This window comes from Citrus sinensis, chromosome 4 (genome assembly GCF_022201045.2).
Source record: "Citrus sinensis cultivar Valencia sweet orange chromosome 4, DVS_A1.0, whole genome shotgun sequence".
Classification (NCBI taxonomy): Eukaryota; Viridiplantae; Streptophyta; class Magnoliopsida; order Sapindales; family Rutaceae; genus Citrus; species Citrus sinensis.
Window position 1 is genome coordinate 23,227,003 of NC_068559.1, and position 12,094 is coordinate 23,239,096.

The following is a 12,094-nucleotide window of genomic DNA, read 5'->3' on the forward strand; positions in this document are numbered from 1 at the left end:
ATGTGCGTTACGCAAGTGAAGACGAGTGGGCCACAGTAGACCGCAGAGTGGGGGGATGGCTTCGGTTTCCCGCCATAGGTGCTGACGTGGAACCCACCGCCTGACCTTTCCCGCCAATGCACCCAACTCCTTGGTCTTACTCCGAAACGGAGCCCGACACGTGTCCCAAAAGTTGACAACTGTTCGCCAACTGTTGGGGTATTGATGATAATTTTGGGGCCCCGCTGATGATCTGTGTCAGTCGTTGCGCGGAAACCGCCAGCATTGTAGTAGCTTCCTTTTTCCTTTTCTTTCCTTTTCTTCCTTTCTTTCTTTCTTCTATTTTTAGAATTTTCCCAATTTTCTTTCTTCTATCTTTTAAGTCAGGGTTTATCTTTTAAGTAGGGGTGGCATTATTTAGTTTGACTTGGAGCTGCTCACAGGCGTACAGAATTTTTTTTTTTTGAAATATTAATATAGGGATATTATTATTTTCCTATAAAAAATATTATGACACATCATATCAGTACCACGATTTAGTAAAACCATTAGATTACCACCAAACGTTTAAAATATTAATATTTTCTCACAATTCTATTAAACTCAGTTAATATGTAACGAAAAATTCATAAAATGTCAATTTTACTCTTGGAGCGTAAAGGATGATTTTGCCCTTTAAGAAGGAAGAACATCAAATGATGATTTAATTATAAAATTCATAAAAAATTAATTACATGGTCTTTTAAAAGGTCAATTTTACAAAATTCATAAAGGGTAATTTTTACCATTTAAAAAGGAAGAACAACAAATGATGATTTAATTACAAAATTCATAAAAGATTAATTACATGGTCTTTTACGCTTCAGGGGTAAAATTAACCTTTTATGAATTTTCCGTTACATATTAACTGAGTTTTAACGGAATGATGTGAAAATGCTAACAGTTTAAATGTTTGGTGATAAACTGATGGTTTTACCAAACCGTGGTACTGACATGATGTGTCAGAATATCTTTGGTGAGAAAATGATAATATCCCATTAATATATTATAATCAAAACTCTTTTGACATTTACAACTAGATAGCAATCGAGTTTTTTTTTATAATAATTTTAGTATGACACAATCTGAACAACGACCCTCACTTAATATTAGAGGAAAATCTACTCTACTCCCAAAATAAGGAGCCAAATAAACTTCTATTAAAAGGGGTATTGGGCGCATGGTTGCCAATGGGTTAAACCAACTAGTTTATGATTGTATAAACTAAACATGAATCAAACACCATAATGGAATTGATTGAACCAAATTAATTCGATTTAGTTTTATAGTTTAGTTTAGTTTAGTTCAAATAATTTTACCATGTATATTTTACAAAAACTAACAACATAATAATACACTATTACTGCAACAATAATCTTGATTTTATTAATCCACAAATGATAAATATATATATATAATAAAGTCCAACAATAGTTAAGAAATCTACTACAAATTCTAATAGAAACTTTACTTCAAAGTTCTATTGCCATTGAGCACTATCCTAATCACCACATTTTGATCCTTCAACTCTCATAACCACAATTTCTTCGTTATCTTTTAAAGTGAGCAATTATCCAAATCCAACAATTAAACATAAAATAAAAGTGTATAACATTAATAATCAAATATATTAACTAACAAATAAAAGTATCAATTTCATTACCTAAATATTTTTTATATTAAATAACACGAACAAAAGTTAAACAAATTAAATTTTAAATTTCACAAAATATATCTTTTGAAAGTTGATTGGTAAACTCATTTTATTGAATTAATTAATTAAGGTTGGTTATCATATCCATGAAAAGAGCATTAATAAATCAAGTATTAGAAAGCAGAGTGTGAGTTTTTCGTACTACCACTATTATTTATTTAATTTTCACCCTTTTTTTTTTCCTCGCAGGTTTCATTTATTTTATTGTACTACTACTACTATTATTATTATAGCAATTCCTATTTTACATACATGTAAGATACATTCCACTCACATGAACAATATATATATGGATCTATATATTATTCATGTGAGAAAAATATATCTTACATGCATGTACGATAGAGGAATCTTATTATTATTATTATTTAGTTTTAGATACTTTGCATAAAGAAGATCCAGAAAATCGTTGAATCGCTGCATCTTGATTTCGTGCAGAAAGTGATTGGAAATAATTGGGACGTAAATGCAGTGTCGAGTAATTAAGGACTTTTGCTGTTGTTGGGTGCGTCTTGGAATCTGGGCAGTGATTGGTTATAATTGGGACGTAAATGCAGTTAGTGCAGTACGTCATACGATGATAAGGTTTGCTAACAGAGTTTTGGAGCAAAATTGAATTCGCGTCGGTACACTGCTTGACTGACTTGTTTATGCTTCATTCATTATTCAAAAACTAATTTGTACTTACTTCGTCCTTTGCTGCTGTCACTCAATCGAACTCTTAACAATTTGCTATTTCAACAGCCGTTCAGCAACAAACGGGCCCTGAAACTTGGACCAAGCCCAAAAGTTCGGCCTGCATGCTTAAATCCAAAATACAAGGTCCTTCAGATCAGAAGGCAGCGAGGAGCTTTTAGTAGTAGATATTTACCATGCGTATCTTCTTCAATTAATCTTATGTTTACAAAGATGGCACTTAATGTGTCATTTTTATTTTTTTTACATTTTTGTTATGAAATTATCTCGTTAATGACGGTTTAAAAAGCCTGTTATTATCAACTGCATAAGAAACATTAATTGGTGACATAGATTTGCGAAACAAATTTTATAAGCGGAGTTGTATTTTTCAATGATCGAGGATGTGCGCGTGTAAAAATCTTAATGAAGAGAACAATACCCTAAACTCTTTTGCACGATTGTTCTAAATTTACCCTTCATGTCTTTTCTTTTATTAAAGGCTTATCGATGTTGTACCCAGTAGTAGCAGCAGACCCATCAAATTAGTGAGAAAAGAAAAAAGAGAGAATAAAAAGTAGAACAAGATATATAGCATGAACGAACGGTAACACAAAGGAAACATAAAAACAGATCCCACAAATTGAGAAGCTTGAGAAGCTACATTTTATAAGTCTTGAAATCTCTGGAGAACAGCATTTTAAGCTACAATATGGTTGAAAGGCACTGGAATCTAAATCTCAAATTGGCCGTTAAACATGAGAAAGGATGAGCATCATTCGAACTCATCTCCTCTCCATCGACAAACCTAATAAGAAACATTAAAAATCATAATGACCAAAAGAAGGCTTAAAAAAGGAATCACAATAAATTTACCTGAAAACAAAAGATGCCTCAACCACTTATCCCCATTTTCCAGGACATGACAAAATTTTTGCCCACCGGAAAACTGAGACCCTTGATCCCTACCATCACACTCTTTTGCTCATCCTCCACCGAATTCAAGTGCTTCTGTTCTGATGCATTGAATTCTATTTTCGAGTTAGCATTTGTGGGGCTTCCATTAATCTCAAGTGTAGATGCCTTGCCACTTCCACCTAATCCCAGCACAGTTACACTATCAATGATCCAACCCTTACTTAAAGCAAACTTGCCCTCCTGAACTTCTGACCAAATCTTCACAGTTCCGTTACCAGTGGTAGCAAAAAAATCAACATATGTCGAGTACCCATTCCCAAGTTTCATCTCTGGAAGCTCATCCTCGTCAAGGTAAAGTTTTCCTTTGGCTTGTACCCCACTTGCTCCTGCAGGGAAGGTCACTACGAGGCTAAAAGGCGTCATTCTAGCTTCCTTGGAAATTAGTCCACCTTGCTGCATTGGAAGGATGGTATTCTGGTACAAGTGCACGTTAACCACATGTAAAGGTGCATCAAGCGTAACAAATTTCCCATCTTTCGATGAAATGGCTTGTGTCATATCAAACACATTGTACCAACTACCTGGAGGAAAGAGTGCTTTAACCTGTGACTTCCCCTGCTCAAGCACTGGAGAAACCATCAGGCTGCTCCCCAGCAAGAACTGGGTGCTCACATTGTAACACTCGACATAATTTGGGAATGAGAAGAAAAGTGGCCTGGCTATTGGAGCTCCACTTAAATGGGCTTCATAGTTCAACGTGTACAGGAAAGGAAGTAGTTTATACCTCATACCCAGAGCATTTCGGGCGGACTCTGCTACTGACTCCCACTGATAAAGCTCCTGTCTTGGGGAGTAGTAGTTTGCATGATCCCTTGAGAACGGATAGAATGCACCTACTTCTATCCATCGGTTACAAAGCTCTTCTGTTGGGGCAGGATAGAACCCACATATATCGGAACCAACCATTGGAACCCCAAATATGCCGAAGTTCAGCATGGTTGAAATAGAATACTTTAGATCTTCCCATGTTCCCTTATTATCACCCGTCCAGTGTGCAGCATAATGACCAGAACCAACAAAAGTAGAGCGTGATAATATGAATGGCCTCTTGCCTTCAAGCCCTAGAAGAGCCTTGTGAGTTGCAATGGATTGAGAGAATCCATAAATACTGTGAGCATCATATTCCAGAACACCATTGTAGTGATATGCACTAGTGGCTATGGTTTTGAACCCTATTGGCACCTGCAATCCTGAAGCATTTATCTTGTAAGGAGGATCGTCCCATCTTGTTTTGGTTATATTCTTGCAGTCCAAGCAACAGACCCAACCGGGTCCAGTCCCAGTTGGACATTGCTTGCCCTTAGGTATTTTGCAAAGTCCAGAACAGAAATTTGAAGCTTCATTCATGTCAATCCACAAGCCATCTACAGGGACAAGTTCATGAAAGCGGCGAATTTCATCACCCCACCATGAAACGGTTTTTGGATTGAGGAAGTCAGGAAAATTGACAGCCCCAGGCCAAACTTGAGCCAAGTAAGGTTCACCCTCATACTTGATGAAAACATCATTCGCTATGCCTCTTTGATACACACCATAGCTAGAATTTACTCCAATTCCAGGGTCAATAATGACAATGTATTTCATACCTATTTTATGTATTTTTTCAAGGAATGCCAAAAGCTTCGGACGAGGATAGTTGGTAGGATTGAGAGTGAAATCCTTGTGTCCGTCCATGTGATCATCATCATTCCAGATCACATCGAGTGGAATTTTAGCCTTCTTGTAGTTCTCAACAACATCTTCGACCACAGACAGGTTATGGTAACCCCATCTGCACTGGTGGAATCCTGTAACAACAAATTTGGAGGAATTAAAATTCATATTAAATATTTTGCCATTTCTCACTATAACCAATTTTAAGTAAATATTTATACAAAATTTCCTGTGCTAACTTATTTACTATCATATCAATCAAATTGAAATCTCCACTCCAGCATACACAGTTCTGAAGAAAAATGCTCACGTCAAGAAAAAAACAAGCAATTGAACAGAATAATGAGCTGCTAAATTTCAAAGCAATACAAAAATAATCCATACTCAAATTATCTGCCAGTATACGACTCAGTTTGGATTACTTGTCTACAATATTAGAAATAAAAATAGTCACATAATGCAAGGAGACAACATTGACACAGACTGCAGTTTACATACATTCCCACAACCCAAGGACAGTCTCACGTTCACCCAATTGGCCCTGGCCGATGCAAAGTTTTAGCCCATATAAACAAATGCCAACGTGACTTTCTGTCTATTATTAGAATCATGTGGGAGTAGGACCCAAACTAAGAAATTACAGCAAGACTGTCTTAAATTATGATTCAATTTCCAGTTCATGTGGGAAGATGATCTCTTACAATGACTTTTTGTTTATTTTTGGGGACCACTGGTTGCTTCAAATTTTTGGCTTTCCAAAAGCTGAAAACTTCTACTTGGAGATATTGAACTTAAACCAAAAAATCTTATCTTCTATGAGGACCTAAAGCACTGAAGGTCATCTTTGATCACTTGAGAAATAAAAAAGGTTATGTTCTATGAGGACCTAAATCACTGAAGGTCATCTTTGATCACTTGAGAAATAAAAAAGGTTATGTTCTATGAGGACCTAAAGCACTGGAGGTCATCTTTGATCACTTGAGAAATAAAAAAGGTTATCTTCTATGAGGACCTAAAGCACTGAAGGTCATCTTTGATCACTTGAGAAATAAAAAAGGTTATGTTCTACGAGGACCTAAAGCACTGAAGGTCATCTTTGATCACTTGAGAAATAAAAAAAGGTTATGTTCTACGAGGACCTAAAGCACTGAAGGTCATCTTTGATCACTTGAGAAATAAAAAAGGTTATGTTCTACGAGGACCTAAAGCACTGAAGGTCATCTTTAATCACTTGAGAAATAAAAAAGGTTTTTTAGACATAAAGGTTGTACCGAAAAAGGCCTAAAGAAAGGGAGAAATTTAATAAATATGGTTGTTCATGGACTCTAGAGATAACATTTCCCTTCTTTTGATATTGAAATTATTGCAGATCACACTGGTAGACGAGATCTTTAAAACATGACAACAAAGTAAAAAAGAACGGGGACCAACCTACCAATACAAACTAAAAAGGGAACAAATTATCACTATATCGGTACCCTACAGCTTCCCTCGAAACACAAAGGTGTCTTCACCATATGATCAAAATCACAAGCATCAATCAATAATCATTTTACCACATACATTAACAATCGGGTGGTCCTCATTGCTTATCATGATTCCACATAAAAAGGAATATTACATTACTGGAATTAAACTAGTGCCATCATCATATATAAAACACAGTGTGTGTTGTATGTAATTAAAAATTTACCCTTTGAATAAACATATTACCTTTTTGAAACGTTCAACGGTCAAACCCAATCACTCTCCTAAAAATTTCCTTTAATTGCCAAATCTAGATAAACATATATAATGACTACAAAACAAAGACCGATCGAAACATAAAGCAGTAACTTTTATTATAGCAGTGGGTGTTTTTCCCCTCAAAAGCCAATCTTTTTTGTTTCTGAATATCTAAAAGTCGAAGACCATTAATAATAGCAAAAAAGAAATTAAATTAAATACGTAGAAGTGAAAACAGTGAAGCAAAAAGAGAATGATATCTGTTCTTCATACCTAGAGACCAGTAAGGCATAGGAGCAGGCCTCCCAATAAATGCTGTATACTGATCAACAACAGCAAGCGGTGAAGGCCCAGCGAAGAAGTAAAAGTCGAAAACACCCCCAATAATTTTGTACGTCAAAGATGTTCCTGTATAGAAAACATCCATGCCATTGCTGCTAAGCAGCAGCACTCCATGGGCTGCACCCTCACCATTCACATTCCTAAGATCCATGTACACCGGGTGAGACCCGTAAAGATCAGTGTTAAGATTAATGGCTGAAACATCAGTCGTGTACAGAGTGTAAGGATCGTTTGGGTAAAGTTTGATTCCATGTGGCTGTGTGTTTTCACCTAGACCGTACAGTGAGGCATCTTTTGGTAATTTTGTGGAAATCTCGAGGTACTGGTCTTTAAAGACCATTGGACCAAACGGGTCGGACTCATCGGAGCTCGTATTGAAAAGGGTCTCCCCGTTTGATTTCCTTTTCACGGCGAAGCTAAACGGGTCAGCTGAGTAGCTAAAAATAAGGCCATTGCTTGAATAATCAGAGACTGCTATTGGGTTCTTTCGCGTTCTTCCAATGGTTTGTTTTAGCTTCGGTGGCTGCTCTCTCGGTAAAAGATTGTACGGTACTTCCCATCTTTGCTTCTGTGCATCTGTTATGTGAACTCTCAATCGATCTTCAGTTTCATGCCTGTAAAATCATTGAACAAATTTCATTAAAAAAAAAGATCTTTTTTTTTCAAGTTTTTTTTTCCAAAATCACCGTGAGCTATAAGCACAGTATGTAATAATCACTTACTTGACAAAGAGCTGCAAGAGAGGGATATCTGGGCCATAGATATTGTTTTTCTCTTTGACTTGGAGATGGCCCAGAATGCCTCCATCAACCTCCTCAATGGAGATCAGACGGTAGCCTTTGCCTATCTTGGTAGGTGGAGTGGAGGAAGAGTTTGCACTCAAGATACATAATAGCAAAGCCAGAAGAAAAGAAAAGAAGCACAAAGAGGATTTCATTTGCTTCGCTTGCTTACTGAAGCTACTGAGACTGTGTGCGCGGTGAAAGATTTAATATATATATACACACATTGACACAAGTGATGTGAGAAATGCGACGTTCATTAGAATTTAGATACATGTGAGGCGGATGAACCCCTTTCTCGGGCACGCACGTGATAATGATGGGCATGTGGGTCTGACCGTCTGAGACGGTCCCATTGCAATCACTGGCTATGATTGAGGTAACTTTTATTAAAATATCTTTAGGTATATACGTTATGCTCTGTTAGCCGTTAGATTAATGAGTACGTGGAAGTGGAGTACTGTAATAGGGTAGTATCGGTGCAGGGAATGATAAAATGGGATAAAGTATATTTTTGATTCCAGCACGATGTGACGAAGTCCATAACCATGATTACCGGGGGTTTCCTTTCCAATAAATTCACGATTTAGAAACAAAACTTTGTTATTCTAATCCGACGGCTATGGTTTTTCTGGAAGATATATTACCTCATTTGTAATATGAGCTTACGTGGCGCAAATTTCTATCCATATCTTTATTTGGGAAAATTATGTACCTCCCTAATTATACATGGTAATATCGAATTATCCATGGTTCTTCCTGAGTTATATAATTTAACTTATAATGAATCAAAATGTAGTTATCTATGACATTTCACTTGTTTTACGTACTATTATTTTCTTCTTTTCGATAATTATTTTTGGGTTGTTAGAAGTTACATTATATGTAATTTAGTAGCTGTCATCATTATCCATATAAATCATTGGTGAAAATCAAAAGATGTATGAGTTGTAATTTTTTTTTTTTCTCCTAATGTTAGCAGTTTACAAATGGCAAAATTAATGTTGGTAATAAATCTTTTCCGCCGAATCACCTTTATGATAAATATGAGAAATTTAAGTCATATAAATAAAGAGATGTATTTATTGATTTAATTAAAAAAGAAAAAAGAAAAAGAAGAGAGAGAAGGGAGAGATAACGATGATTGGATTGATGATAAAATAGAATTCTAAATTCTGTTAAGTCTGATTACTGATAAGAATATAATTAATGACTTAAATGAAATAAATAAATAAAATAAAATAACTGGGTTTTGTTATATTACAAGAGATATTTACTTGTTGTGTACAACTATGACCATGAACAAGATTGTGCAAGATCTGAGGAAGATATGGGATTGTATCGAACAAATGAACATCAGGGCAACGGTTTAATAATAATAATAATAACAACAACAATAATAATAATAAAGAAAAAGAACAAAACCGTAAAGATATATCCTTTTTATTTTTTTTCCAAGGCTATTTATCATTTTTCAATATACGTGTATGTGTGTGTATTTGTGTAATATAGATTGTAGAGGAATTCTAGGTCTGTGAATTGTTGAGTGTTGTGTTATTGAAGTATTGGTTAGATGATAGTCTCAAAGATTTGCTGTGATTTTTTTTCTTTTTAATACTAATATATAGGACTATAACTAATATTATATCAAATTACAACTAATGTTATATTAAATTATAACTAATATTTACAATCAGACTAAATTTATGGGACTTATATAGGGTAATTTATTAAAATACTACTCATATTTTAAAACATTCGCTAATATTTAAGAGTTGTTTATTTTACTCACATTTTATAATACTTCACTCACATTTCGTAAAGAAGAAAATTATCTCTAATCAATTATATAATAATTAAAGAAGAACTGAAATTAATTGTACAATATTTTTATACGGGCTCGAACACAAGTGCTCTCTCATTCAACCAAATGTTGATTGGTTTGTTATGATTTATTTTAATTACATTAATTTTATATTCTTTTTTTAAGGGTATTTTCACCTAATTTCTACATAGTAGTTTATTTTTTTATTAAAAAAAAATTGTGTTGCTCACATAATGCCAATGTGATAAGATACTCTCATTTTTATGTCACGTTGTTAGCCTTGCTTCAAGTGGGTCGACGAACGTAGAAAACTTGAAGGGATTCTTCACTTTTGAGTGTTTTATTCGCCAAAAAAAGGGAAAAAGGCTAAAGAGTGTGCTTTTTACAACATTAACTTTCCATTGAAAATAACTGACATCTTTCTATTATCTATTCAAAATAAAATTTAGTTTCAAAATAATCTATGGATTAGGTCGAAAAAAACAGTCTTGCCCACAAATTAATGGGAGAAAAATCTAACTTTTACCCATAATTTAGTGGAAGAAAAATCAAGTTCCATCCAATTGTATCCATCGAATTGAAAGAAGAAATGAGAGATTTAAATTTAAATTCATATTCTCAAATTAAAATTAAATTTTTTTTGGTTTAATTAATTTAAAACACCAAAATAATACATATTTAGCCTACCTTCTTATTTAATTATTTATTTATTTTATAAGTCGGTGCCTCGTGGGAGATCCTTCTTCCTTTGGTTAGTTAGTTAGTTATCTAACGCTGCAGAATCATCGGACATGCAGTTTTACGAAATAAAAAAATCGAGTCAAACTACCGTCGTGGTGGCCCCCAAAAAAAAATATATATGTTTATTATTTTTACGTAATGAAATAATTGAAAATTTGAAATAATAAATAAACAAACAAACAAATAAGCAGAAAAAGATTGGAAGAGACAGACAGACGGGTTGAGAAATTTTGCTGGATAAAACCAAAATCCAAAGGGTGATATTTCTTTTCATTCATAGGGTCTCCTGAAGCTGTTCATAAATTAAGAACAAGATTGTCAATTTCTTCCCGTTAAGCTTACGTTTTTATACAACAACAACATGTGAAAGTATTTTGTCTCTTACAATATCTTCCATTTAAGATAAACCAACAAAATAAATAAATAAATAAATAAATAAAACTTTGGATGCTTGCTTTGGGATCCCCCGCTCCCTGTTTTCGGCATCTCGCGTGTGATTTTCACACACGCAAATGGCAATTTAATAAATAAAATAAAAACAACCCTTAACAATCAATTAACTCCAATTTAATTATCAATTTCTGGTTTTAATTGTTTGCTTTTGTCGGTAGAAGTGCGGTTGCTAGTGCACGGTCCATATCAATGCACAATTACAATGTGCATTTCGATAAATTAATGTTCTTACTTATACTCTATGCATAAGAACAGTAAATTGAAGATTACGTGTACGAAACGGATGACAATAATAATGTATTGAAATAAATTTTTATATATTTTTTGGAAAATTTACAAAAATAACCCAAAAACTTTTGTTATTTTTACAAATAACCCTTCAAACTTTTTCCTATCAACATTAGCTAAAACTCCCCACTTGTGCCGAAAATACCCCTCTCATAACTCCTCCCTCTCCTTCCTCTCCTCCCCCCCCCCCCCTCTCTCTCTCTCTCTCTCTCTCTTTCTCTCACCGCCGAATTCCCTCCCAACGTGTTCACTCGTCAGACTGTCAAAAAAAATTATTATTCATTTCACCGCACCATTATTTTGAGATATTCTCCCAAGACTAATTTATGACTTTTTATCTTTCATTGTCAAAAAATTGTGGCTTAAAGATTTTGACCTAATTGATGAGTACGCTTTTAATTGTACACCCAAGTTCATAGGTACACTTTTAATTATATCCCCAAGTCATTGTATAAGGACAACCATTGTATGGTTTGGAAGACTTGGATGTATTTGTAAGTATGACAAAAAATTTACATAATCGTCAAAAGACTTTAGCTCATGAGAGAATGCATTGTAAAATGGCCTAATGAACCAATTAACTCAGAGAACCTAAGATATAAGGAGCTTTATAGCGGTCTGAGAGTTTACGTGCAAAGATTTGGCAACCGATAAAGACGACAAGTTGCAGTCACACAGTAGAGCAGTGAGTGTAGTCAGTGACACGCTATCAAGCAGTGGCATAATCAATGTCCACTGAAAATCTAAATACATATATTTATAATACTGCTGCTTAAAGGTTTATTATTGAGCATACTTCATTTGAAATATGGGTGAAGTTGTTGGTGTGGTGCATGGGTGAAGAAGTTGCCATAGGTTTAGAGGAGGACACTTGAAAGTTGTTCAGTGCATGATCTGCGA

The 12,094-nt window shown here is 34.6% G+C and overlaps 1 protein-coding gene and 1 long non-coding RNA gene across 4 annotated transcripts; one reads left to right on the forward strand and one right to left on the reverse strand.

The window, feature by feature from the left end:
* Window positions 1–3,050: 3,050 nt before the first annotated feature.
* On the reverse strand, window positions 3,051–8,137 carry LOC102611225 (alpha-xylosidase 1). Of its 2 annotated transcripts, XM_006484398.4 has the most exons (4): window positions 7,828–8,137; window positions 7,037–7,719; window positions 3,284–5,172; window positions 3,051–3,215 (listed from the first exon to the last, which is right to left on the reverse strand). In XM_006484398.4, the coding sequence occupies exons 1-3, from the start codon at window positions 8,040–8,042 to the stop codon at window positions 3,302–3,304; spliced, it is 2,769 nt and encodes a 922-aa protein (XP_006484461.1). In that variant the 5' UTR covers window positions 8,043–8,137; the 3' UTR covers window positions 3,051–3,215; window positions 3,284–3,301. The 2 variants fall into 2 exon arrangements, with proteins under 2 accessions (XP_006484461.1, XP_006484460.1); XM_006484397.4 differs by having other exon boundaries at window positions 3,051–5,172.
* Window positions 5,733–6,369, forward strand: LOC127901801 (uncharacterized). 2 transcript variants are annotated; one of them, XR_008054133.1, is made up of 3 exons: window positions 5,733–5,875; window positions 5,939–6,159; window positions 6,223–6,369. It is a non-coding gene; the product is annotated as an uncharacterized LOC127901801 (long non-coding RNA). The 2 variants fall into 2 exon arrangements; XR_008054134.1 differs by having other exon boundaries at window positions 5,837–5,875; window positions 6,002–6,159.
* Window positions 8,138–12,094: the final 3,957 nt, after the last annotated feature.

Excerpts from the sequence above, each read along its gene's own strand:
- LOC102611225 (XM_006484398.4), bottom strand. The coding sequence starts at position 8,042 with ATGAAATCCTCTTTGTGCTTCTTTTCTTTTCTTCTGGCTTTGCTATTA. Across the intron at positions 7,720-7,827 it reads CTCTTGCAGCTCTTTGTCAA|GCATGAAACTGAAGATCGAT; the intron begins GTAAGTGATTAT and ends ATGATTTTACAG. Across the intron at positions 5,173-7,036 it reads TATGCCTTACTGGTCTCTAG|GATTCCACCAGTGCAGATGG; the intron begins GTATGAAGAACA and ends TTGTTGTTACAG.